This window comes from Globicephala melas, chromosome 1, assembly GCF_963455315.2.
Source record: "Globicephala melas chromosome 1, mGloMel1.2, whole genome shotgun sequence".
Taxonomy (NCBI): Eukaryota; Metazoa; Chordata; class Mammalia; order Artiodactyla; family Delphinidae; genus Globicephala; species Globicephala melas.
Window position 1 is genome coordinate 183,393,585 of NC_083314.1, and position 24,063 is coordinate 183,417,647.

General features: G+C 63.0%; 1 protein-coding gene across 3 annotated transcripts in view; it reads right to left on the minus strand.

The window, feature by feature from the left end:
• Positions 1-24,063, minus strand: part of ESPN (espin) — a 31,480-nt gene that overhangs the window by 1,690 nt on the left and 5,727 nt on the right. The window contains exons 3-14 of one of the 3 annotated variants that reach the window (XM_030880120.2): positions 15,867-16,053; positions 15,559-15,741; positions 15,279-15,410; positions 12,639-12,840; positions 11,103-11,374; positions 8,320-8,481; positions 8,034-8,229; positions 6,674-6,700; positions 5,419-5,564; positions 5,079-5,342; positions 423-502; positions 321-332 (exon numbers count right to left, since the gene is read on the minus strand). In XM_030880120.2, coding sequence (XP_030735980.1) covers positions 321-332; positions 423-502; positions 5,079-5,342; positions 5,419-5,564; positions 6,674-6,700; positions 8,034-8,229; positions 8,320-8,481; positions 11,103-11,374; positions 12,639-12,840; positions 15,279-15,410; positions 15,559-15,741; positions 15,867-16,053 — 1,863 coding nt within the window. Of the gene's footprint in view, positions 1-320; positions 333-422; positions 503-5,078; positions 5,343-5,418; positions 5,565-6,673; positions 6,701-8,033; positions 8,482-11,102; positions 11,375-12,638; positions 12,841-15,278; positions 15,411-15,558; positions 15,742-15,866; positions 16,054-24,063 lie in introns of all 3 variants that reach the window. The other 2 variants (XM_060289497.1, XM_060289489.1) reach the window with 2 other exon arrangements.

Consider the following 24,063-nt stretch of genomic DNA (forward strand, 5'->3'; position numbering starts at 1 on the left):
AACTAAAGATCTGAGGGGCAGATGCTCTAGGTTATCGATACTGAGGCTGGGTTAACTGCAAGGCAGAAAGGCTAGGTTAACGGGAGATGGGGGCTGGGTAATTGGGGACAGGTCATTACAGCGTAAGAGCAAGACTTTGAGGTGCAGTGGGTAAGTTCCTGGGGGAGAGGGGTCTGGCGGCATTACTGGGAGCAAAGACACTGTGCTAACAGGGCTGAGTGACAAGGGGATGCGCTCAAGATTGGGGCTGGAGGAAGGGGCCAAAGGACTGTGACTGGGTGGGGGGAGGGGACACAGGTTGGGCCCAGCCCCACACTCACCGCTTCTGCTCCCTGGAAGAAAAGAGATGGCGTTAGTTGGCACCACCACCTCAGGGACACGCTCAAGACACCCTGCCAAGCCCCGCATCTTCCTCAGCTCACCTCTCCTCTTCCAGCTTCTTCCGCAGGATGTCCCGCCTCCAGGCGGGCATGCTGGCCAGCCAGGCCTCCTCCTCCTTCTCCTGAAACACAGCACAAGGCTTCAGGGCCAGCATGGGCTGGGACACGGGGGTCAGCGGGGGTGTTCCCCCACCCAGGGGAGCTGCCTGAGTCAGGGACAACGGGACACAGATGGGGTCGCAGGAAGAGACTCTTTTGATGCCCTTCTATAGGGCAAATGGATGGGGACTCAGGCCCCCGTGTCCCAGAGGCGGCGCCAGAGAGGTCAGAGCTGAGTGTAGGAGGCGTAGGAGAGGAGCAGAGGGGGAGACTCCCCAGGGTGGGGGGCGGGGGGCAGGGTGGGGTGGATAGATGGCTCCAGGCCCCTGGCCCAGAATCTCTGGGCAGACTCATACGTGGGCCTCCACAGATCCTGCCTGCTCAGAGAGGCTCAGGCCGGTCCCTGGTTCCACTGTGAAGGACCTTCTCTTCCATGCCTGTCCTATTCTGAGAGCGGGTAGACGCTAGCTCTACAATCGTGTGGCTGCAATGACATGGGGGTGGGGGCATCCAACACAGGCAGCTTACAGCAAAGTGTTTTATTACTTGCATGTTACAGAGGAGAAAGGGTCTGGACACGTCACACGAACACTGCACATGTGGCTCCCTTGACCTCAGCCAAAGAGGTAGCTATGAACTCCAGTGAAAAACCAAAGAAAGAAAGAGAGCCACACTGCCCCAAGGGGGACCCACAGTCCCACACTCAGAGGGGCTGCTGCTTCCACCTGGCTCCACACGGAGCCAGGCATCGCTGGAGAGCCAGAGGGGGACACCTGGTTGGCTCTGTGCCATGCCCTGCCCATTCCGGCCAACACCCCACAACCGGCCACCGTGGGATCTCAAAGGCTGAGGCAGCCTGGTTCTGGGCACTCTGGCTTTTCCAAGGCCACTCGTCCTGTCCTGGTTTCTTCCTGCCGTATTCTGACCTCTGGAGGGCATCAGACAGGCATCCAGGCCCGGGTTAAGACGCTTGAAGGTAAATTCCGAATTCTGCGGCTCAGATGTCAAAAAGCTCTGCCTCCTTCTCTTTCCAGAAGGAGAAGCTGCGGTCGATGTACCGGCAGATGTCCTCATTGCTGAACTCGCCCATCTCAGATACCAGCTCCAGGGGTTCTTCGGCGGGGGCTTCGGAACTAGGAGGGGCCGACGTCGGGGGAGGCGCGGCTGGCGGGGGTGGGGATGGGGGCTGCGGCTCAGGGGCCGGCGCCTCTGGCTGCCCTTCTGGCCAGTCGCCCGTCTGAGCTGGAGCGGCCTCTTCGGTCGGTTCCCTCTCTTCCTTATCTGTCCCTTCCTTTTGCTCTTTCTCCACCTCTCCTTCCCGGGTCGGCTCAGCCTCCGGGGTGTCTCCGAAGAACTGGCGCCTGAGGTCCTCGAAGCCGTCGCTCCAGCCGCGCCGGCCGGCCTCCACCTCCTCGAGTACCACGCGGTGGAAGAGACGGATGAGCTCCCAAGGGTGGCTGCCCAGCCGGTCGAACATCTCGTAGCACAGCAGGTGGCGAAACTTGCGCTCCTCGCGGCTCAAGCCCATTTCGAGCAGCTGGAAGTAGCCGAGCATGAAGAGGTCGAGCGTGAGGCTGTCGTAGCGCCGGGGCGCGCCGCCGTCGAGGGGCGGCAAGAAGTGCTCGGGCCAGTATAAGCCGTGTGACAGGCCCGGGCCGCGAGGCGGGCGCGCCGGCACCTGCCGCAGCAGGCTCCGCCAGTGGCCCAGCAGCTTGCCCACCACCTGCCGCTGCTTCAGCAGGCGCAGCAGCCGCTCGTCCGGGCCATCGCCCGCCGGCGGTTGGGAGGCGTCGGCTGCCTCCGGGCCGGGGTCGGCGCCGGCGGCCACCACGCGGGGCAGCAGTCTGCGCAGGCGCACCTGGGCGTGGCGCCCGGGGCCGCGGAAGGTCCACTTGCGCCAGTGCTCCAGGAAAAGGTAGACGATGCGCTCCTTGCGCATGTCGATGTAGTCCTGGACGCCTCGCAGCTCGGTGGAGGGTGGCGGCCTGCGCGCCAACTGCTCGGGCTCGGGCAGCGCCGCCTGGCGTCCTGGCGCCTCGGGTGGGCCCAGGACGCCCAGGGGCTCCCCCGCGGCCAGCAGGCCGTTGGCGGCGGCGGCGCTTGGCTCGCCGGTACCGGCCACCACGTAGTCCTCCTCGAGGATGGGCTCGCGGCGCGGGGCGCCGGCGGGCAGAGAGAGCTTTCGGGGCGGCCCGCGCGCCGGCGCCGAGCCCTGGGCGCGCCGCTCGTAGGTGGCGCGGAGGTGCCGCACCGAGACGCCGCACTCGAGGATCTCGCGCGCCACGGCCTCGCGGCACCAGCTGAGCGAATGCGAGCGGCCCAAGCAGAGCGGGCCCGGCCGCCAGGGGGCGTCGGTCAGCGGCGGCAGCGGCTGGCCTGTGTCGGCGGCAAGTAGCTCGGCCAGGTGCGCGGGCCGTCCGCCCAGCGCGGCCAGCAGCGTGGCCATGCTCTTGAGCAGCTTGGAGATCTTGCTGCACCAGGCAGGCAGGCTGGCGGCGCGGCCGTGCATGCGGCGCGGGTCGACGGTGAAGCGCGGCGCCGACAGGGCGGCCGAGATGGGCAGCAGCTGCTCCAGCTCCAACTCCAGCTGCTCCAGGCGCGCCTCCAGCTTCTGCGCCTTGTGCAACACTTGCAGGTTCTCGATTTGCTGCTCGATGCGGAGGATGTCGGCCTCGGTCATGAGCTCGCCGAAGGGCCCGAGGATGCCGTTGTACTCGCGGGAGTACCTCCAGCCCTCGCGGGGGTAGCAGCACGAGCTGGCGGCCGTCAGCTAAGGCGGGGAAGACAAGAGAGGGGAGGGAGGCGCGTCTCCCTCTGGCCCGGCTCCCGCAGCGGCCGCCGGGGGCGCCTTTTGCATGTCCCGGGTGGTGTAATGGCTCCGCGGGGCTGCGTTTGCAGGGACGGGCCGCGCCTGGCCGGCGGGCAATTACACTGGGACGAGGCTTCGGCCCAGGCCGCCGCTCCAGGCGCTGGGCAGTGTCCACTCTGGTCGCTGGCAGGGACACAGCCGGTCGTTGGGCGCTGTTGCAGAGGCAGGGCCGGCGGATGGGGTCTCCACACCTGGCTTGCTCTCTCATTACACCACCAAAGGAACATGCAAAAGGCGTTGAAGCTGCGACAGACGGCAGCCCTCTCCCTCCCCATCCAAGGTCTGCGATTTCGAGGCCAGATCCCAGCAAGGCCGCGCCTCACCCCAGGCGGATGACCCCTGATCAAACTCCCCTGAGGCCCAAGACCTCCCTGTCCGTGCTGTCAGTTTTACTGCTGAATGAGAGGCCCTTAAAGTGGCTGAAGCTGTGGCTTTCACCCCTCTTCCCACCCTCTCTGACTCCTGGAATAATAACACAACTTACAGAGCTAGGCTTGCCAGGCACTCATAGTCTCATCTGTTCCTCATTTTAGTGCCGGGTTTTTCCAGCCCAGGTGGGGGGGAGGGGCTGCCATCACCTCCTCACTGGCCTCCCAGTTCATCCCGGCCCACCACCGCCCCCCACACAAAGATGTTTCCCAAATACAAATATGACGATGCCAACTTCTCCGCTTAACCCCACTCCCAGGCTCCCCACTACTCCAGGAGAAAGTCCATTGTCTTCAAGCCCAGGCCTTAGTTATCTGGCCGCTCCTGACGTCTCCACTCCACCCCCTTCAGTGGTAATGTCTTGGAGCTGCCACACCCACTCTGACCGTCAGGCCTCCCCGGTCCTTCCTGCTCGCTCTTTGACCCACTTCTTCCCCTGTCCACTTCCTTCCTCATCTTCCAAGTCTACCTGAGACATCACTTTCTCCTCCCCTACCACCACCCCAAACCCAAACAGGATGGTCGGTTCAGGGCTGCCCCAGTCCTCTGCCCTCCCCATCAGAGCACCTGCCCACTTGCTCACTCTCACATTGCCCTGTTTTGTCTCCTTGGGGCCACTTATCACTCGACTAAGGTGCTGTACTTGCTTGTTGGTTGACACCCCCCACCCCCACCCCCACCCCCACCCCCACCCCCACCGGCCCTGACATATTCACCGTGAATCCCCAGAGGCGACAACAGTGTGTAACACATAGACGGCGCCGGGGGGATGTCTGTTGAGCAGATCAATGGCAAACTATCCTGCCAGCCAGGGATGATCAACCCATCCGACAGATGAGAAACCCGAGGCTGGACGAGGCTCAGTATCAGTGGAAAGTGGTACTTCAGGGAAAGAGCCCAGGCCAGTCTGACTACAACCAAAAGCCTCTCGGTTACTCATGTGGTCCCTTGGATGAGTCAACCTCACCCGGGAGCTTGTCAGAAGCGCAGAATCCCATCCCCACCCAGAGCACCTGAATCAGAAAAAGCATTTTAATAAGATCACGGGCGATTTGGGGGCATCTTAGACTTTGATTAACACTGCCATCGCATTAAAGAACAGGCTGTTGTGGGGTGGTGCTGGTGGTGGAGACTGGGAACCAGCCCAGGAGAGGGGTGGTGGTCCAATCGTGCTTTTTCCCAAAGGTAATGGGAGCCGTCTGAGGCTGAAAGGTCCCGGGCAGATTGGGGGATGCTGTGGGACATGGGCTGTGGACCCAGGTGCGGACCCCAGGGCCCTCTGGAAGCCCAACCCCGCCCACCTTCCGCCTCTGTTCCTCCTCCTCCTGCATCTTCAGCTGCAGCTTGCGCACCATGACCTGGCGCTTCCACTCGGGGATGGGCCGGCCCTGCTCGTCGTGCGTGGGGATGAGCGCCTCCACGTCGAGCTGCACGCCCGGCGCAGGGGTGGCAGGCGGCGCCGGCGCCACGCTGCCGTTGAGCAGTGGCTGGGACCCCGCGGCCGGCGGGGTGGGGCTCCGGGCCCGTGACGGTGCCGGCGAGGCCGGCGGCAGCGGCGAGTCGGGCTGCGGGGGAGAAGCGGCGGGGCTGAGTGCCGGGTGGGCGGGGTCGAGGGGCTGGGGCGTCTGTCGCATCGCCTACCTGGGAGGCCGGCTGCCCACTGCCCGAGAACACCGTGGTCAGCCCCTTGCTCTGCGGCGTCGGCTTCAGACTCTTGCCCGCCTTGATCTCAGCCAGTAGCTCTGAGTTGTCGCCCGTGGGGGACATCATGTTGAAAGACTTGGTGCCTGCGCGGAGGCAGGAGAGGAGACGTTGGCCTGGTGTGAGGCCCGCGTCCCCGCCACCCCCTACCTGCCCTCCGCTGCCCCCTTCCCCAAGTCAGCGCAGGCCGGGGCCTTCCCTTGGGCTCAGAGGGCAGCTCTCCAAGTCCCGGGTCCCGCAGGCAGCTCTCTGGGACCCCAGAGACGGGTCCTCAGCTGGCAGCCCGCGCAGCCCCTCCATCCTCCCGGCCCTACTCACGGGGTGTGGAGCCCCCGCCTGGAGGCCCCTGGGAGTTCATGATGGCTCCTGGGCCGGCCCTGGGGCCTCTAGCGTGTATCTTCGCCCAGCCCAGCGCACTGACTGCCGAGCTCCAGAACACTACCTGGGGCCAGCCACCCGACCTTTGTCCCGGCTTCCCCGGCCCTGCCCCGCCAGGGTGGAGTCTCCCCCTGGCCATCTCTCTGCACCAGCAAACCCCAGCGACCCTTGGACTGAGTCACCTGGGGCTTCCATGGCTATAGACTCGGGACCCTGGATGCCAGAAGCCAGCCGGCCCCCTTCCCCCCACACACCCACAGACAGGCACACGCGCAGACGCACTGGTTGCAAGCCCAGACGGAGCACACTTATGGCAAGCGCAGCGCAGCTCTGGTGGACCCGGGGAAGCCGAGACCTTACTAAGGATATAGGGTCGGGGCACTCAGGACGAGGGGCCAGGCGGACGACATGCAAATGCACGGCGCGGAGTTTGCATTTTCCGACGAGGCCGGCGGAGGTGAATGGAGTTGGGGGAGGGTTGTCTTTAGAGACTGAGGAAGGGGTCAGGGCTGGGTGAGGGGGAAAAAGGGGGCCAACAGCTTCTGGGTTCCCCGGGCTGGGGATCCCAGAGCGCGGTAGTGGGAGGGGAGAAAGGGAAAAGTGCCGGTGGGCGCCGGCTGCGGGCTCATTTCTTTAGGCAAAACCGTCTGCCCGGCACAGGATGCGGGTAGAACCTGTAGTGTCCAGGACCCCTCGCCTGCCGGCCCCTGGTCCCGTCCTTTCCTCAAGACCCCAGCCCGTCAGCCTGGCTTTTCCTGAGCGTGCCCTGTGTCCCGCCCCCGCGCCTCAGCCAGGAGCCGCGCACGCAGCTACTCACTCTTCCTGTGTCTCAGCACTCTCACTTCTAGGGGCCGAGAGGAGAGAAGTGACAGCGAAGTTAGGAGAGGGAGGGGGCTGGGGTGAGGCTAGGACATCACAGAGAGCAAGAGAGGGCCAGGGAGGACAGGAGGAGGGGAGATGCGCGGGGGCGGGCGGGGCGGGGTGGTGGTGGTGAGAGGAGGAACTTTCCGGTCCGTCTGACCCTGGCTCAGGCCGCTCTGGGGCTCCACAAGGGTGGTCCGCTCAGTTCCCAGCTTTGTTGGTGCCCCTGAGGACTGGGCTGGGCTGCCATTGGCCCTGGACCCCCTAGCAAGGGCCTCAATCTTGGCATTGGGATGGGATAGGGCACCCAGCCCAGGCTCTGCTGCGAAGGGCTGTCTGGAGAAGCCCAGAGTCTATTTTTCTTCTGTTCCTAGTTTCAGCCTTGCTCCAGGCTGCCACGGGAAGGCACTGACCTCAAAGCTGGGGGCCTTTCTGGACGCTCAGCTGACGGTGGACATGCTACCATGGGCTGTGGTCTGCAGGGGCTGCGGCTCCACAGGTACCCCAAGGAGCCCAGGCTGGCCCTACCCTGGACGCTACTGCAGCCTTGCATCCCTAGCCAGGGAAATGAAGCTTTGGATGCTACCAGTAAGCATGGTCCCCGAACCGAGTGGCTGCGTGAGGAGAGCAGCTTGGCCACCCCCTGCCGGGCTGGAATGGAAGCATCAGCACCCAGATACCACCTCCTGGGCCTTCCAGGAGCCCCGGCGTGCAGGAGACTGTCCCGCATTTCAGAAGAGAAGCCCAGGAATCCTGGTCACCAGTCTAGCTCTTAAAAAAGGATGCTCGGGGATTCACCAGGAGGGGGAGGGCAGAGTATGACGGGTTACTGGCCTTGACCCTATAGCCAGGCCCGGGGCCGTAGCTAGCTTGGGAGAACAAGGGAAAGCAGCCAGGAGTGGAAGAGTGACTCAGGATAGATGTGGGGCAGGAAGAAGGTTGGCCAGCAACCCTGCCTCCTTGAAGCTAATTCTACTTCTCTGAGTTTCCCTCTAGCACCACCAGCTCATCAGAAACAGCAGCCACCAGAGCTGGGAGGCCTTCCCTACTGGGTGGAAGGCAGGGCCAGAGAGGGAAGGGGACTTGCCCCAGGTCACACAGCCCTGTCCTGCTCTGGCAGGACCTAAAGCAACCCCAAGCCTCCCCTTAGGGTCAAGTCCTCATTGGGGTGGGGCTGCAGAAAGATCAAAGAGCAAAAGAGGAAGCACCAGGGCAGTGGCAGCTGCCCGGGCCGGTGGCGGGAGGGGGGGGGTCTTGGTTTCCCTCCCCCTTCAGGGCTAGCGCCGCCCCCCACCCCTCAACCCGCCCCTACTCACTGCCAGTAGACGAGGAGGAGCGACGCTGCCCGCAGCCAGGGCCAGAGCCCTCGAAGGGCAGAGGAGGAGCGGGCGGCGGCGAGCTCAGGGCCTCGGGCAGGGGCGGCGGCGGCGGGGGCGGCGGGGGCAGCTCCCTGGACGTCTTGGGGTCCGCGCCGCAGCCGTTGTGCACGTGGTTCCCGGGGAGCAGCGCCGCCTGCGGGGGAGCGGAGGGGCCAGCGAGTGAGACGCGGGCGGCCCGGCCGGGTCCCGGGCGGCCTGCGGGTGCGGGCTGGCGGGCACGCACCTCCTCGCTGTGCGCCATGCCCGGGCGCGCGGCCAGCGGCTCCCCGGGGTAGCGGCCCAGCTGGCGGTAGTAGTCCCCCGTGCTGGGCTGCTTGCTGAAGGCGCGGGGCTTGCGGCTGGAGTCCTGCCTCCGCAGCCCGTTGCGGCCGTCGCGGGAGCTCAGCTGCGGGAAGACAGCGGGCGAAGTGAGCTTCAGGCACTTGTCTTTTCCGCCTCCCACATCCCTCTCCCCGCCTCCCCAACTCTTAACCTTCCGGAGGCTCGTGGCCAGCCGCGGTCCCAGACCCTCCTGTTCTCAGAGCGGGGATGGGGCGAGGGTCCTGCGGGCCTCGGTGAAAGGGCACTCTCGGTCGGCCCCACAGGGAGGGGCTCTGGGCGCGGGCCAAGGGGCGCAGGGGCCCCCACTGTGGCTAGAAGGGGCGGGCCGAGGGGCGGGGTGGCCCAGCCCAAACGCCAGGGGGAGCTGGAGAAGGGGTAGCTCCCAGCTTAGGCAGCGCTAAGGCCTCAGCCGTACCCCACTCCCGGCGACCAGACGGTCCCACGCGAAACCAAGGCTTCGCGCAACACTCCTTTGCGGGAGTTCCGCCCCGAGGAAGTCCACTGCTTGCCCAGGGCCCTCAGTCGCCCGGCCCCGGCCTGGGGCTGCTCCTACCTGCGACCGTGCTGGTGGCCCCCGCTGTGCACCTGGCAGCGGGGGCGGCATGGACTCGACACCTGCGCTACCTGATCCTTCCTCTCAGGTTACAGCCCAGCCCGCCCGCCCGCGCCTATGAGCGCCTGAGAGCTCTGTCGGCCTGACATCACCCAGGGCCTGCCAATCCCGGGCCGAAACCCCCAGCAGCCGGGAATGCCACGGGGGCGCCCCCTGCTCCGCCAACACCTGGCTGCTGCGCCGCGCCTACCCCACAGGCCAGATGTGGCCCCACCCCCCTGCGCCTCTCTCCCTCCGTTCTGGGCTGAGCACCCAAGGCTTCATCCCCCCACTCGCCCCCTCCATCCGCCAGAGACAGAATTTGCGCCTCACCATGGGCAGTGGAGCCCCCCACGTCTGGCCCCCCGGGTTCCGGGTCACGCCCCCGCCCTTTCCCTCCCGCATCTGGAAACCATCGCCGGCTGCGTAAGGGACACCGACACCCGCGCCCAAGCCTCAGGTTTCAGGGGCGGCAGGCCGGGCTCGGGTGACAGCGCGGGCCGCCCACTCCGTCGCATCTGCCCCCCACTAAGCCCAGCCCGGGAAGGAAGACAGGAGGCGCAAGGGCCAAAGGCCAAGTCACCTGGCAGGGGCTGTCCCCTGCCCCACCCCCAGACCGAGCGTCCCCACGGTGGCCCCGGACCCTCCAAGCCCCACCCGGCCGGGCTCACGTTGCAAGGAAACGCGACACCGCGGGATTTGTTTTCTGGGCCAGCCTGCCCCCTCGGCGCCCCCTGCATCCCCGAGGCGCGGACGCCGCGACCCTGCTCCTGCCCGCGGTCCGGAAAAAGCCGGGGAGTGGGGGGGGGGGCGCGGGGCACACAAAGGGCCCTTGTGGAGCGGCCCAGCGCCTGCCGCCGGGCACGCACACAACGGGAGAGGCACGGCACCTCGCAGTCCTGGTGTTCTGGCTCAGGGGAGGGGCCGCCTGTCCTGTGGCTTGGGGCAGGGCCCACACGCCTGGCCTGCAAAGTCTGCTGGCCCTAGGCCCCCTGCAGGCCTCTCCTGGGCCACCTTCACCTTCTGGAGATGAAAGAGGAACCCACTGAGAGCCTGGTCTGAGGTAGCAAGAAGACCTGCAGTGGAGCTGTGTCCTCCCCTTCCCCCAGCCGGTGGCCCTGCGATGTGGGTCACCTGTGGGAACTGTGTACTGAGCTCGGCCCTGGGGCAGCCTGCCTTGGGCTCGAGAGAGAATTACAAGGTCAGGGTTCCCACAGGACCCTAGGGGGGCTCAGGCTGCCCTCCCCTGCGGCCTCAGACCAGCCTCCCTCTGTCCTCTTGACTAGAACCCCAGGGCTTCCTCTGGGCCTCCTTGCCCAGGACTCTCAGAGCTGTGCAGACCAGCCCTCTGCCCCCTCCCCTGCTCCAAAGCCTCGGCCAGGAACCCACAGGCCCTGCATCCGGGCACCCCACACTCAAAGTGCCCGCACCAGATTCGGCCCCTTCTTACAAGCCTGCTTCTCCCAGGGCGCCCATCTCAGGACTGGCTTGTCTACCCACCTGGGAGCTGAAGCCCCAAACTGGGGAGCCAGCCTCCATGTTACCCCCGCGTCCAGCCCCCAATGCTGAGAGGGTGCTGAGCCCTGCGGGTGCCCCCTCCCCTGGCCTCCACCCTCCTCCCAGCCCTCACCTTCACACTGCCTGCATCTCCCACCTGCAGACACTCCCTTGGGACCCTCTCTCCACCTGAGCCCGGAGCTGGGCGCGAGTGCGCCTGTGGAGGAGCAGTTTGCACGTGTGCTCTGCCGACTCCGTGAGCTCCCTGCCACCTGTGCAAGAGGCGGTGAGGACGCAGCTCCCGGGGAGGCATGGCTGTCTGGGTATGTGTCCCTTCCCCCGCCCTGCCCCCCAAGTCCCCAGAGGGTGCTGGCTTTGTCTTCCTCATCTCTCTGTCCCCAGTGCTCAGCCCTGAGCCGCCGTGGGGCTGACCGGAAGCTTTGACTCCTGAACAGGCCATTGGACCAGGGACCACCTCCCCCCGCCCCCGCCGCCCGCCCTGTACCCAGGAGCCGGGCCACCTGTTGGCCTCTGCTGCCCCCCCATCAGCCCACTCCCGGGGCCGGAGGGCAGGCAGGTTGGGGAGGGTTCACTACCTCCTTCTTGAAGGCCTCGGTCTCCACATGGCGGAGTTTGTTCTTCGTCTGCGTGTAGATGTCAGCTGCTTGTAGCCCCGCGGGGGGCTTGGGAGCTGGGTAGCCTGGCGGGGGTGGGGGCATCTGGGTGCCTGGGGGTGAGAATGGTGGAGGGAAGCTGGGTGGTGGCGGTGGTGCTTTGGGTCTCTCCATCCTGCTCCGGGGCAGGCCCGGCTCTGGGCTCAGCATGTCCATGTAGCTCTGTATGTCTGCAGCTCTCGTGCTGGGAAGCCCTGGGACAGAGGGAAGGCTGGGTTTGGGAGTTTGCAACGAGGCTGCCCCCAGGCCCAAGACCCCCTCCTGCCCGGAAACAACGTGCCACGGGAGTAGGCAGGCTCCAGGTGCAGCCTGACACGGCCCCACCGTGGGCCCCGCAGGGCCGGGCCCACCTTCGCCCTGGCCCTGCCCACCTGCAGCCCTGCACTCATTGGGGAAAGGCCTGTGCTCAGGTTTGAGCGGAACTGGCAGGAGGCCGCGGGCTCCAAGACAGGGCTGCGGAGCACAGCCACCTGGAGGGTGGAGGGGTGGCTCCTCGGGGCAGATGTGGCCGGGCAGGCGGCGCGGTACCGAAGGCCACACCGCATCTTTGCAGGGGGCCCCAGCAGCTCTGCAGGCCACCACCTGGCGGCGTAAAGCCGGCATCGCAGGTGGACAGACACCTAAGCTCAGGGCGTGGTCAGCATGTGTGAGCATGTGTGCCTGGCTTCTGCCTGAGTGTGCATTCGTGTATGTTCCTGAATGTGTGTACGTGCTTCTTTGTACTTATTTTTATTTTTATTTTTTTTGCGGTACGCGGGCCTCTCCCTGCCATGGCCTCTCCCGTTGCGGAGCACAGGCTCCGGATGCGCAGGCCCAGCAGCCATGGCTCACGGGCCTAGCCGCTCCACGGCACGTGGGATCCTCCCGGACCGGGGCATGAACCCGTGTCCCCTGCATCGGCAGGCGGACTCTCAGCCACTGCGCCACCAGGGAAGCCCTTCTTTGTACTTGTGAATGTGTTTGCATTGGTCTGTGGACCTGGGGTGCATGAGTGCACACATGTAGCGTAGGTGTCTGTATGGTTCTGTACGTGTGGTTGTGCATTCACACCTGTATGCTGTGTGTACACGTGTAGGTGTGCACTCTTGAGTGTGGGTAGGTGTGTGTAGCGTCTGGGGAACATTGTGTGTGCGTGTGTGTGAGGACACTGAATTGAGTGTGGGTAGGTGTGCGTAGCGTCTGGGGAACATTGTGTGTGCGTGTGAGTGACGACACTGAACTGCGTGCGGGCTGCTTGCGGCTTTTGTTGGCGGGAGGGTACCTGTGGATGTACAGGCATGTCTGTGATGGACACCCACAAGCGTGAGTGTCACCTGTCCTCCCCAGAACCAGCCCTCCTGGTGACCTGGGCAGCCTCCAGTGTCAGCTGCGGGCAGAGTGGGCTCAGGGATGGTCCTCAGGGCGCAGTGGTCTGGCTCCAGTTGGCTCTCCCTCCCCCCTCTCCCCAGGCCCACTCACCACGTGGGGGGCGCCGGCCCTTGGTGCTGGAGTGGCCGGAGGAGCAGGACCCGTAGTTGGACAGGGTGCTGGCCGGCGAGCTGAGGTCAAAGTTTGGTGGCTGGACCGACGTGGTGGTGTTGGGTGAGGACATGCCCGAGTCAGGCTGCTTGGTCTCCAGGTCAGCGGATGGATCCCGTGACAGCACACGGTGCTCCACGCTCTGAGCGGGAGAGGGGGCTGTGAGGGCAACCCCGCTCCAAAGACCAGCGCACCCTGGGCCAGGGTCCTGCTCGGGCACACCCTCGCTGTGTGACCTCGGTCAAGCCACTTCCCTCTCTGGGCTCCCTTCCCCATCATCTCTCAGGTTCTTCCCAGGCTAAGATTCAAACCCACCCCCGCAGTGGCAGGACCACGGATTCCTGGAAAACTCCCAGCCCTGGCTGGTCTCTGCGCAGGGGGGTTGAGAGGCTCTGCTCAGAAGAGAGGGAGGACGCTGGGCTGGGCCCCAAGCGAGGGCGGCCTGGCACCAGCCTTACTCCTTTCTCATCAATGGGCAGAGGGCCAGGCTCCAGCGTGGCGAGGAGGCACCGGCGCTGCTGCAGCGGGTGGGAGCATTTGCAGTAGCTGGGGATAGGGGAGGGGTGCACGGCACCTCCAACGTGCAGGAAAGACTGAACTCCCGACCTGGCCAGCAACCACCCTGTCTCTCCTTGCCGGACTGGGACGAATCCCAACATGAGCCTAGCCCCTGTCTCCTGATGGGGTCTTTGGGGAAAGGACGGGGCCTGGGGTGGCCCAGCTGAGCTGGGGGGGCAACCTGAGCTCAGCCATCCCCCACCACTGCCTCTCCCCTGCCCACAGGCCTGACCCTCCCTCCAGGGAGCGGGCTGGGGTGGGGGCCCTGCTTACGTTGCCCATGCTGGCCCTGCTGCCGGCAAGGCTGCGGCTCGCTTGCTGGCTGCCTCCGGCCCAGGCCAGCTCCTCCCTGCCTGAGAACTGTCACGGGTCCCCCGGGAACGGGAGGCCGGCCTGGCACCAGGTAGCGGCTGGTAAGCGGCCATGCTCATTGGCCCTGTAATTAGGGGCTCTGCGGGAGTGTTTGCCTTTTCTGGGCCAGTATCCTCCATGGCTTGAACCGTCACTGCCGCAGCTGGGCCCGCCTTGTGAGGGGGCCAGGTCCTCCACACTCCACCCAGTTCGGGGGGGCCAGGCCCTGCGGCCTTAACCCCTGAGACAAGGGGAGCCATAGGAGCTGGGCTTGGGGAGGGCAGCCTGAACATACTCTTTGCTTGGCTGGCTGAGGTGGGTACTTGCCCAGCCCTGACAAAGGTTAGGGGCAAAGGCTTTGCAGCCTGGGGGGACGGCTTCAAGTTTCATCTCCTCCACTTACTAGCTACATGACCTTTCCATCACTTGTCCTCTCTGTCTGTACCTGAGTTTCTTCATCTGTAGGTGGGTATAACAGCACTGCCTGCCCCATTATGTTATAACAAAGATTTTAAAAGTTAGTGAAGTACCAGGGCGTGGTAGCCAGTAAACGCCATATGTGTCAGCTGTTAGTACTAATTCGCTGTGAAGATGAACTGAGATTACATCGTAAAGCACTAGGCAGGGTAGGGTACCTTACCGGGGTCAGAATTCAAGGAGTGGTGCTTGTTTGCTCATTGCCTGAAGCTAAAGCCTCCATCAGGGGGCGCCAGAGGGCGCTGGGGCTCTGTGGACCACTACTTTCTCCGGATGGCCCTTTCTGGGGGGAGTTCTTCCTTGGGGCCGGATGCCATCTCTGACCCCTGGGCCTTGCTGTGCTCTGGAGTCCCCAGAACCAGGGTGCCCCCATATGCTCGACGACAGGGCAGACAATGCTCTGGGCAGGGGGTCATCGGCCTTCTCTCCTCCAGCCTCATTCCGCAGCCCCTCTCGTGGCCAGGCTGCCCCCCTTCTGAAGATGCCTGTGAAGCCAGCCCTCTTTCCTCCCTCCTGCGCCAAAGCAGACGTTGCACCAGAGGAGCCAGAGCCCAGGACTGGGAGCCACCCACATCTGCGCTCAAGTCCCAGTGGGTTCCTTCGTGGCTTTGTAACCATAATAAAATAATCTGAAAACACTAACACAGCTTTTCAATTATGAAGTAGCCACGCAGTGAGCAAACATACACAGTAGTGGTGAAGAGCGGTAGCGCCAGGCCCGGACACCAGGGCTCCGCCATTTAATGATTGGGTGATTGGGTCTCCCCAAGACTCAGTTTACTCACCTGTGAAATGGGAATACGAGCACTCCCTACCTCAGAGTGTGGTGGTGAGAGTTAAAGGAGCTAGTTAATACCTGTGGGCAGGTGAATGCACTTTACTGTTCCCACCGGTGTGTAAGTGTTGTTGTTTCTCCGAGCCTTGGTTCTCATCAGGACGAGGCTGGTCCTCCTTCCCTCGATATTTCTGCCCGCACACCCTCACTCCCCAATGGTCAGTGGTTCTGGCCTGAGAGGTCACGTGGGGTAGTGGTCTAGGGCACTTACTCCTGTGACCCCGGGCAAGGGGCCTCACTTCCCTGAACCTCAGCTTCCTCCGTGGTAAAAAGGGTAACAACACCTACCCCTGCGGGGAGGTGGGGGCAAGCTGTGGGGGGAAACGCAGTAACGCGGGGGAGCAGCGCCCGGGGCGTACCAGGTTCTCCACGGTGCGCAGGTAGCGGGTGCAGTGGCTGTGGCCGTTGTAGTCCGCGAGGTCGGCGGCCGTGTACCCGTCTCGGTCGCGGACGTCCAGCTCCGCGCCGTTCACTACCAGGATCTGGCAGCACTGCAGGGGCGCGCAGTGAGGACCCCCGGCCGACAGCCGGGACCCCGGCGCTTGGGCAGCGCTGTGCTGAGAGCGCGGCGCCAGCAGAGGGCGCCCGCCCCTCCCGCGCTCGCCCGGCCTCCCGGCCACGCCCCCGGCCCGCCCTCACCTCCAGCTCCCCGTTCTCGGCGGCGTCATGCAGCGGGGTCCCGCCCCACAGGTCGGCCGAGATCTCGCCGCCGTGCAGCAGGAGCCAGCTGAGCACTTTGGCGTGACCGCGGCTCGCCGCGAAATGCATGGCCGTGGCGCCGTCCTTGTCCTGCTCCGACAGGCTTACGTCGGTGCAGCTCACCTGGGGGGGAGGGGACGGAGCACAGAGGGGCGGGGGCTGGGCGCCAGGCCCCTCTTGGCCCCGCCCCCGTCCCGTACAGGCCCCGCCTCTCCCGGGCCCCAACCCCGACCTGTCCCCGAGCTCACCAGCCACACGATGACCGGGCTGTGGCCCATCTGCGCCGCGGCGTGCAGCGGGGTCATGCCGTCGTGGGCGCTCAGGTGCGGGTCCGCGCCGCACTCCTGCACCAGGTACTGCGTCACCTCCAGGTGGCCCTCCTGGCACGCCAGGTACAGGGGCGTGGCACCGTTCTTGGTTTGGGCATTCACTCCCCTGCGGAAGACGCAGCACCCATCGCGGGCTCTCAGTGCCCGTCCCCCTCCAAAGCTTTCTTCACCCCTCACCCGCTTCCGGGGAGCTCTGGAGGGCTGGGAGGGTGGGTTGGAGAAAAACCTAGTGGCTGGACCCGGCTGCCCAACTCCCTCTGGACTCAGTCTTGTGCCAGCCTCCCTGGGTGTGGGGGGGGCCCTCTGGCTTGCTCCCCACCTCCCCCCGGCAGCCTTCTTTCTGCAATGCACATTTGACTGAGCTAGTCTCTGCCCTCAGTAAATAGCCCACCTTTTTACCAAGGTCTACAGGGATGCGGTGACCTGGCCTCCCCCTACCTTTTCAGCCACACTGACCCACAGTCAGTGTGCGTCCTCACACCTGCTGTCGGACCTCTGTACCTTTGATCATGTCCCCCCTCTGTCTGGAATGCCCTTCCCGTCTCTCTTGAAGACTCGGTACAGATCCCTCCTTCATGAGGCCTGCCCTGATTTCTCCAGCAGAACAGGCCTTTCCCACCTCTGTGCCTCATACTCTGCCCTGGGCTCACTCCATGGGCCACCTGTCATGCTCGATCATAACTTATTTTGGCCTCTGCCGCCCCCAGAAGACTGAATTCCCAGAAGGCAGAGTGGTAGTGTCACCAGATAAAACACAGGATGCCCAGTTACGATCTGAATTTCAGATAAACAACAAATAATTTTCTAGTGTAAGTCTACCCCCAATGTGGCACGGGATGTGCATACACTAAACCATTATTCGTTGTTTATCTGAAATTAAAATTCAGTGGAATATTCTGGTTGTGGTTGTCATCAGCCTGGCAACACGACAGGTGCCGCCGTCCACTGAGCACCTCCCCTGCGCTACGACACTAGCACACAGGTCCTCACTGCATGTCCTAACTTAGGTCCTACTGTCATCCCCATTTTGCAGTGGGACAATTGAGGCCCAGGGCCTGTGACTTGCCAAAGGTCACACAGCTGGTAAGTGGCACCGGAGCACAATCCGTCTGTGTGATGCAGGCCCGGACGCACAGCAGGTACGAAGGGAGCGAGGAGAGGGATTGGGGGAAGGGCCATTCCATGTCTTCACTCCCTCAGCCGTCCCTCGGGCCTAGCTTGCAGCTGTCACTGCCCCCCATCCCTGCTCCCCAGCTCCCACAGAAGGGTCCTAACTGGGGAATCAGTCCCATGAAGTAGAGTGCTGCTGGGAAATAGGGAAGCTGTCCCTGCCACACTGGCTCAGCCTCAGTTTTTCTGACTTCACAATGTGTGTGGATGCCAGGGTGCAGTTACCAGATCCAGACACTAGGTGGAGCCACAATCTAGGCCCAGGCAGAGGAGCTCGCAGCGGGTCTGGGACACAGAGGGTGCGGGGTAGGGAGTCGGAGCTGAGTCCCTCTGGGCTGGATCAGCCCTCTGGGCCCCAGGAAGCGCAGTTCTTCGTCCGACTTCATATCCTCCCACCCACCCACCTACCTCTCCCATCTATTTGCTCACGACCTCGATCACACGCTCCACCCCCACCACCCACGCCCTCTCTCCCTCATCTAAGTGTCAGCCGCGTGTACGGTAACGTGGGCACCAGGCCACCCACTCCTCCTCCATCTGCCCCCTCACCCACCCTCTTGTTAGCCACCCACGACTCGGCCCCTCGCTCTCACACACCCCTCGGACCCTCCCGTCTGACCTCTCCCTGTCCCTAAAACCCCATCCCTTTCCACTTGCCTGACCCCTGACCCCTGACCCCAGGCGGCTTGCAGCGCCCACCGGGCACGCAGCCCCAGCTCTCTTCGTCCTCCTGACGTGGGAACAGCTCCTCCTCAGGCACAGAGCTGCCACTTCGGGGCTGACACCGAGTCTGGGACGGTGCCCGGCTGCCTGCCAATACCCCACCCGTGTCGGGGGCGCAGTGGTGCGCCGAGCACAGCGCACAGGGGCAGACAGCGTCGCGCCCACACGCCGCACCTCAGGAACGCGCTGGCTCTCGGCCACCGGCCTCCACGCCCCGGTGCCAGCACTGCCCCCCTCCCACTTTCACAAGCTGGTGCGTCAGGAACGGCCCGTTTAATATTTCATGACCGACACTCGATGGCCTGAATTATTCACCCCGTAACCAAGGCGCAGCGAGTGCTGGGGTCCTGGGGCTTGGAGACTGGAGGGCCCACCGCCCAGGGCCCACCGGGCTGTCTCGGGGGAGGCCGTGTACGCAGCTCAGGGCGCCGGATCTGCCGGCAGCCCTGTTCTCCCAGTCCACCCCGCCTGGCTGGGATCCATGACCCACGGGTGCCCAGCCAGCCTGAGGAGGTCTCAGAAGGTCTGATAAGCTGGCACAGAGCAGGAGCCGGGCAGGAGGGGGAAGCTGTGCTCACAGCCTCCTGCCAGGCCCCTGGCTGACAACCCCAGCTGGCGTCCCTGGTATGGAGGGAGCGCTCAGTAACCCATACGGGAGTCACAGCCCCCAGCCTGGGAGACCCCAGAATACGGGGCAGATTTGCTGATGGGCCGGGGTGGGAAAGGGGGTCCTGGTCTTGTACCTTTCTTCTGTGTCGACCTGGAGGCAAGAAGAATGGGCACCCTCATACGCACTGGGGTAAACTCTAAAAATATGGAGGAGGGACTTCCTTGGCGGTCCAGGGGTTAAGACTCCATGCTTCCAATGCAGGGAGTGCAGGTTCAATCCCTGGTTGGGGAACTAAGATCCCATATGCTGTGCAGCGTGGCCAAAAGATAAAAAACACATATATATATATACACACAAGAACAAAGTAAATTAATGAATTTCGTCCTTTTTTCTCTTTTTTTTGGCGCCGCTTGTGGGATCCTAGTTCCCTGACCAGGGATCGAACCCGGGCCCTGGCTGTGAAAGCGCCAAGTCCTAACCACTGGACCGCCAGGCAATTCCCAACACTAGTCTTTAAATTAATGAATTTAGATGGAGAGAGAGTGAATTTATATAGTAGTAGAGATGACGATAACGGATAACAATGACAGTGGGTACCATCTACTGAACAAACTGCTCTGTGCCAAGCACTGGGATGCGCGAAGTACACATGGTCTCTATCTACTCCTCCTAAAGACCTTACCCGGTAGGTGTCAGAATCGTTCCCCTTTTACAGATGAGGAAACTGAGGCACAGAGGGCTAGGATCCCTTGAGAGGCAGAGGGGGACCCAGTGTGAGAAGGACCTGGCGTGTGTGCCACCCACAAGTGGTGTCTCGCCTCCCATCTCTGTTCACAAAGCCGTCCACGCGTGGGGATAATGATCGTTGCTGAGACACGCTTGCAGAGCCCTCAGCAAGGCCTGGCGCCGTCGCTGTATTTTAGGATCCCTCCTCCCTGTGCCTCTGTGGGAGCACTGCTGACCTGGGGTGTCCAGGCCCCGACAAGCATGGGTCAGGCCGGGCAGCATTTCTGCTGCGGAGTCGCTGCCTAGAGCAGAGGGATGGGGTCTCGGGAGACCTCTGGCCTCAGGACCCGCCCGGCTCCAACCCATCGAGTTCTAGCCATAGTGACGCCATGGGTGACCGGTCCAGCCCCAGCCCCTACTCTTGGCCCTGGCCTCCACCCACCACCCCAACTCTGTGGCTCACTGTGCAGGGCCCCGGGGCGTTCTCTAGCACCCCCCCAGCCTCAGTTTCCACATATGGCAAATGGGCATCACAGCTGTTGCCTCTCCAAGCCTCTTGTGAGAGACAGAAGAGGAATCTTTGAAAATTGCAAGGTTCCTCCCAGGGAAAGCAGGGCTTGGCTTCCTGGTACCACGGCCACAGCCTGACCCGCCAGCCCCCTCACACCGTCACCTCCAGGCTACCGGCCTCAAGACTGACGTGGCCACGCCCTAACAGGCGCCCCTCACCCCACCGAACACCTGCTCCTCTTGGCTACGGACAAGCACACACCAGGCCTTCTCAGCCTCCCTGGATGGGCCCTCGACCCTTGCCCAATCTCCAAATGTTGGGGTGCCCCAGGACCTCCTTTCTAAACTCACTCTGCCCCTGGTGAGGTCATCTACTTCCCAGGGGTATAGGTCACCTGTCCCCAGTGCCGCTCCCCCCCAGCTTGGACCTGGAGCACCTGCGGCCCCTGCACCAGCGCGCAGCTCACTCAGCCACCTGGGCATTGAGCAGCTTCTTGAATTTCACTTGCCTTTTTTTTTTTAAATTGAAAAAACTTTTTGGGGCTTCCCTGGTGGCGCAGTGGTTGAGAGTCCACCTACCAATGCAGGGGACACGGGTTCATGTCCCAGTTCGGGAAGATCCCACATGCTGCGGAGCGGCTGGGCCCGCGAGCCATGGCCGCTGAGCCTGTGCGTCCAGAGCCTGTGCTCCGCAACGGGAGAGGCCACAACAGTGAGAGGCCCGCGTACCGCAAAAAACAGAAAAACTTTTTGACCATGCCACCCAGCTTTCGGGGTCTTAGTTCCCCGACCAGGGATCGACCTGCGCCCTTGGCAGTGAAAGCAAGGCGTCCTAACCACTGGACCGCCAGGGAATTTCCCCTTTACCTGCCTTAACATGGAGCAAATCTCTCCACACTCTCCCTCAAACTACCTTCCCCCCTTACTGTCCCCATTTCAGTGAAGGACACCAGGCCACCCTCCCCTGAGTCTTTGGCAACACTGGACCCTTGAGTTCTTTACAAGTCTGCGTCTCCCTAGCAACCATCACATAATGATACTTTTCTTCCTCTTGGAAACAAAGATGATATGGACAAACTGTAACTATTAAGCAAGTCACCCTGATGACACAAAAGAAACATGGAATTCTTGTAAAGGTTTGATAGAAATCTCCGTCCAAGATTGCTGCCACCTTACTGTGACCGTTGCCACTAGGAACAAGGAGTGACCTGCCCACAGAAGCAGACTCCGGTCAAAGAACAGCATTTCCAGTGGCCCTCCCCACTGGCAATCATTTCTGCCCCAAGGGAGGTCTGGTAGGGGATGATCTCCACAAGGATTAGATCTGGCTGTGAGGTGAGTCCGCCCTGAACGAAGACTCGGAGCCTTTGGCGTTTCTACCTCCCTTATCCTCTAATCACGCCTCCTGACTTATTTGAAATGAACCCAAATGAGGCCTGGCCCAGTGAAGCAATGCAGCCCTGATTTGAGGAAGATTCTAGAACAGCCAGCTTTACACCCAATCCATCAGCCAGCCTGGACTATCCCCAGAAGCCTTCACTCTGGTCTGCAATTCTCCCAGCCTTCCAGGCCCTCCTGGCTCGCGATGAGGCCAAGCGGGACCCCCCCTCAGGCCTCTGCCCCGGCCAGTTCCACCTGCAACGCTCCCAGGCCAGGTCTTGGCATGGCTGGTCCTCTCCCATTCAGCTCTCGCCTCCTCAGTGGGGCCTTCCTGGACCCCCTCAATTTAAAGAAACCCCCCAACCACTTCCTACGAATACCCCGTTTCACTTCCTAGCACTTGTCCCCTTTGAATTGCCTTGGCACTTTTTTCATGCATTCCAGGGACGCACATCACGAGGCTGCCACACGCCAGGGCGGGGCAGAGCTTGAACACAGTGGAGACCTGCCCACTCAAGCTTGGTTCCACCAGGGCTGCCGGACACACCCCGACACACTGGAAAATAAGCAAGAACGTCTCTGCGTGCACACGTGCCCTTGACCTGGCTCCTTCTTTGCCCCTGGGAGCCCCCCAAGTTGTCTCCATGAAGTCGTGAGGACTCACTACATCCCTAACGCTAGCGGGGCTGGGCACTTAGGGTACATGTGGATGCTAATCGTTGACTGGATAAATGTGGGAGTGAGCGAGACGGGCAGCCAGGCCCGGAGCTCTGTGATGCCTCCTCGCACGTGGCCTCAGCTGGTCCGTTTGCCAGGCGGGCCCTGGGAGGCCCAGAAGGGAGTTCTGTCTGAGGTCACGGGCAGTGAGCTGCTTGCAGGGCCGGACAAGACCCAGGGATCCCAGACTCCTCAGTCCTTCAGTGAGTATTTACTGAGTATCAGGCGCTGGGCATACAGGATGTGGAAGAAGAAGAGATGTTCTCATGGCCCGGGGAGACAAACGGTAAGAGGATGTGCTGAGATGCACAGAAAGTAATGCCAGGTAACGAGGAGGGTGCGGTGTGGGGGAGAGGAGGCGGGAGAGGAAGCCTGGGAGGGAGGGCGTGTGTCTTCTTGGGGCAGGTGCTGATCTGAAGGAGGCCTGGGGCCAGCCTTACTGAGAAGCGGAGACGGAGCAAAGCCTTGAAGGGGAGGAGGGAGCGGCTGTGGGCTCTCTGGGGAAGAGAGTGAGGCAGTGGGACTGGCCTGTGCAAAGGCCAAAGTTCGGAGGGCAGGAGCAACAGGAAGCCCAGGAGGTAGCAATAGAGGAGGTGGAGGTCAGGTACGGGGGTGCCAGAGCGAGGAGGGCCTCTGGGCTGCTGTGAGGAAGCAGCTTTCCCTGTCCGTGAGAGAGAAGCCTGTGGCCGGTCTGGGGATCTGACTTGTGGTCTCCAAGGTGGGCACAGCCAGACAGGAAGCGGGCAGGGGGAGGGCAGAGAGGCCAGCTGGGGCCCCAGTGACATGACAAGCTTGGACCAGGAGTTACCGGTGGAGGTGAAGGCTGTCCCCACTGAGAGGGGCTTCTCATGACTCTACCAGGCCCCTCCTTTCTCAGAGCGTCCACCTGGGTTAGGGTCCCCAGTGTGCCAGTGTGGCTCCCCCCAGGCCCTGCTGCCCAGAACACCAACAAGTGCCCGGCAGGGAAGGGCAGCCCCAGGCCCAGGCCTTCTAAGGGGGAGCTGAGCCATAGGCCTGGGGCTCCCTAGTAGGTGAGCAGCTAAGGTTTCCTGTTCAAGGCAGGGGCTGCCTGAACCCTTCCAGCTGGACGGGGCCCCAGGAGGAGCCAGGCTCCATGAAGCTTGGCAGTAAGGAAGGAAAAGGGGGCCACCCAGGTGAACTTGAAAAGGCCCTCAGAGGTAAGTGCCTGGCCCAGGAATGGGAGACAGACCCAGAGAGGAGGTGCAGTTTGGCCAACGCCACACAGGGAGCTGGTGGGACCCCGGGTGGTCAGTTAGCCTCTCGGAGACACCATTTCTGTATTTGCAGCACCGTGAGGCAGGGACATTTGTCTGTTTGGTTCACCGATATATCCCTGACACTCGGAATATTGCCTGGCCCAGAGCAGGTGCTCAAGAAACATTAGTTAGATGAGTCAATCTGTAAAATGGGCTGATTATAGAGCTACTGCCTAGTAGCAGGTGAGGCTCAGACTACTGCTTGGTGTCAGACCCCTAGGAGGCATTCAGCAGGTGGGAGCGGGTCCGAAACCTTTGCGCAGACTGGTTTTCCAGCTCTCTATGACTGGTAGACCACGGTGGGCCCTGCCCCCAGCCCTCCCAGCCTCAGTGCTCAGGCCTAAGGGTCCCAGCTGAGCCCAGGGCTCCCCTCTGCTTACTGAGGCCCCCAGCAAGCACATGGTCGAGGCGTGAGATGGTTCCTGGGCCCCAGGACCCTGCTGGCAGGATGGTCAGGAGCTCTGAGGGCTACCTGCTCCTGTCCCTTCTGAGCCCCAAATGGGGACGTGGACTCGTGGCTCTGCTCTACCAGACACTAGTGCCCCTGGCCAGGAGGGCTGACCCTCCTGACTCTACCTCCCTCAGACCCAGGGCCTGAAACAGCCCCAGCCCAGCTCCTGCCAGCCCCGTGTTTCTAGCTGAAGGACTCTTTTCCCCAGGGGGCTCAGAGGGAGGGTCCCATGGGGCAGCAGCCCCTGAGGTCACGGTGGCAATTCCTCTGCCTCTGGGAAGACTTGCCCAGTGGACTGGGAGAGACTGGAGGAGGGGTGAGTGGGTACAGGCCGTTCCCGCAGTCCTTTCTAATTCCCCAAGGTGCCGCCCAGCATTAGCTGGGCCCTCCCCCGAGGCCGCCCAGCCCTCCTGTGCCTCTGCAGCTTGTCATGGCCGTGGCTCATGGCTGCCCACAGCCTCCCGGGCAGGATCGGGTTTCCCACCGGTAGGAGCTCTCCCTCCATCACCTGCCGCCAGGGAGAGCTGAGCCCTTGTGAATAATTCACAGTGT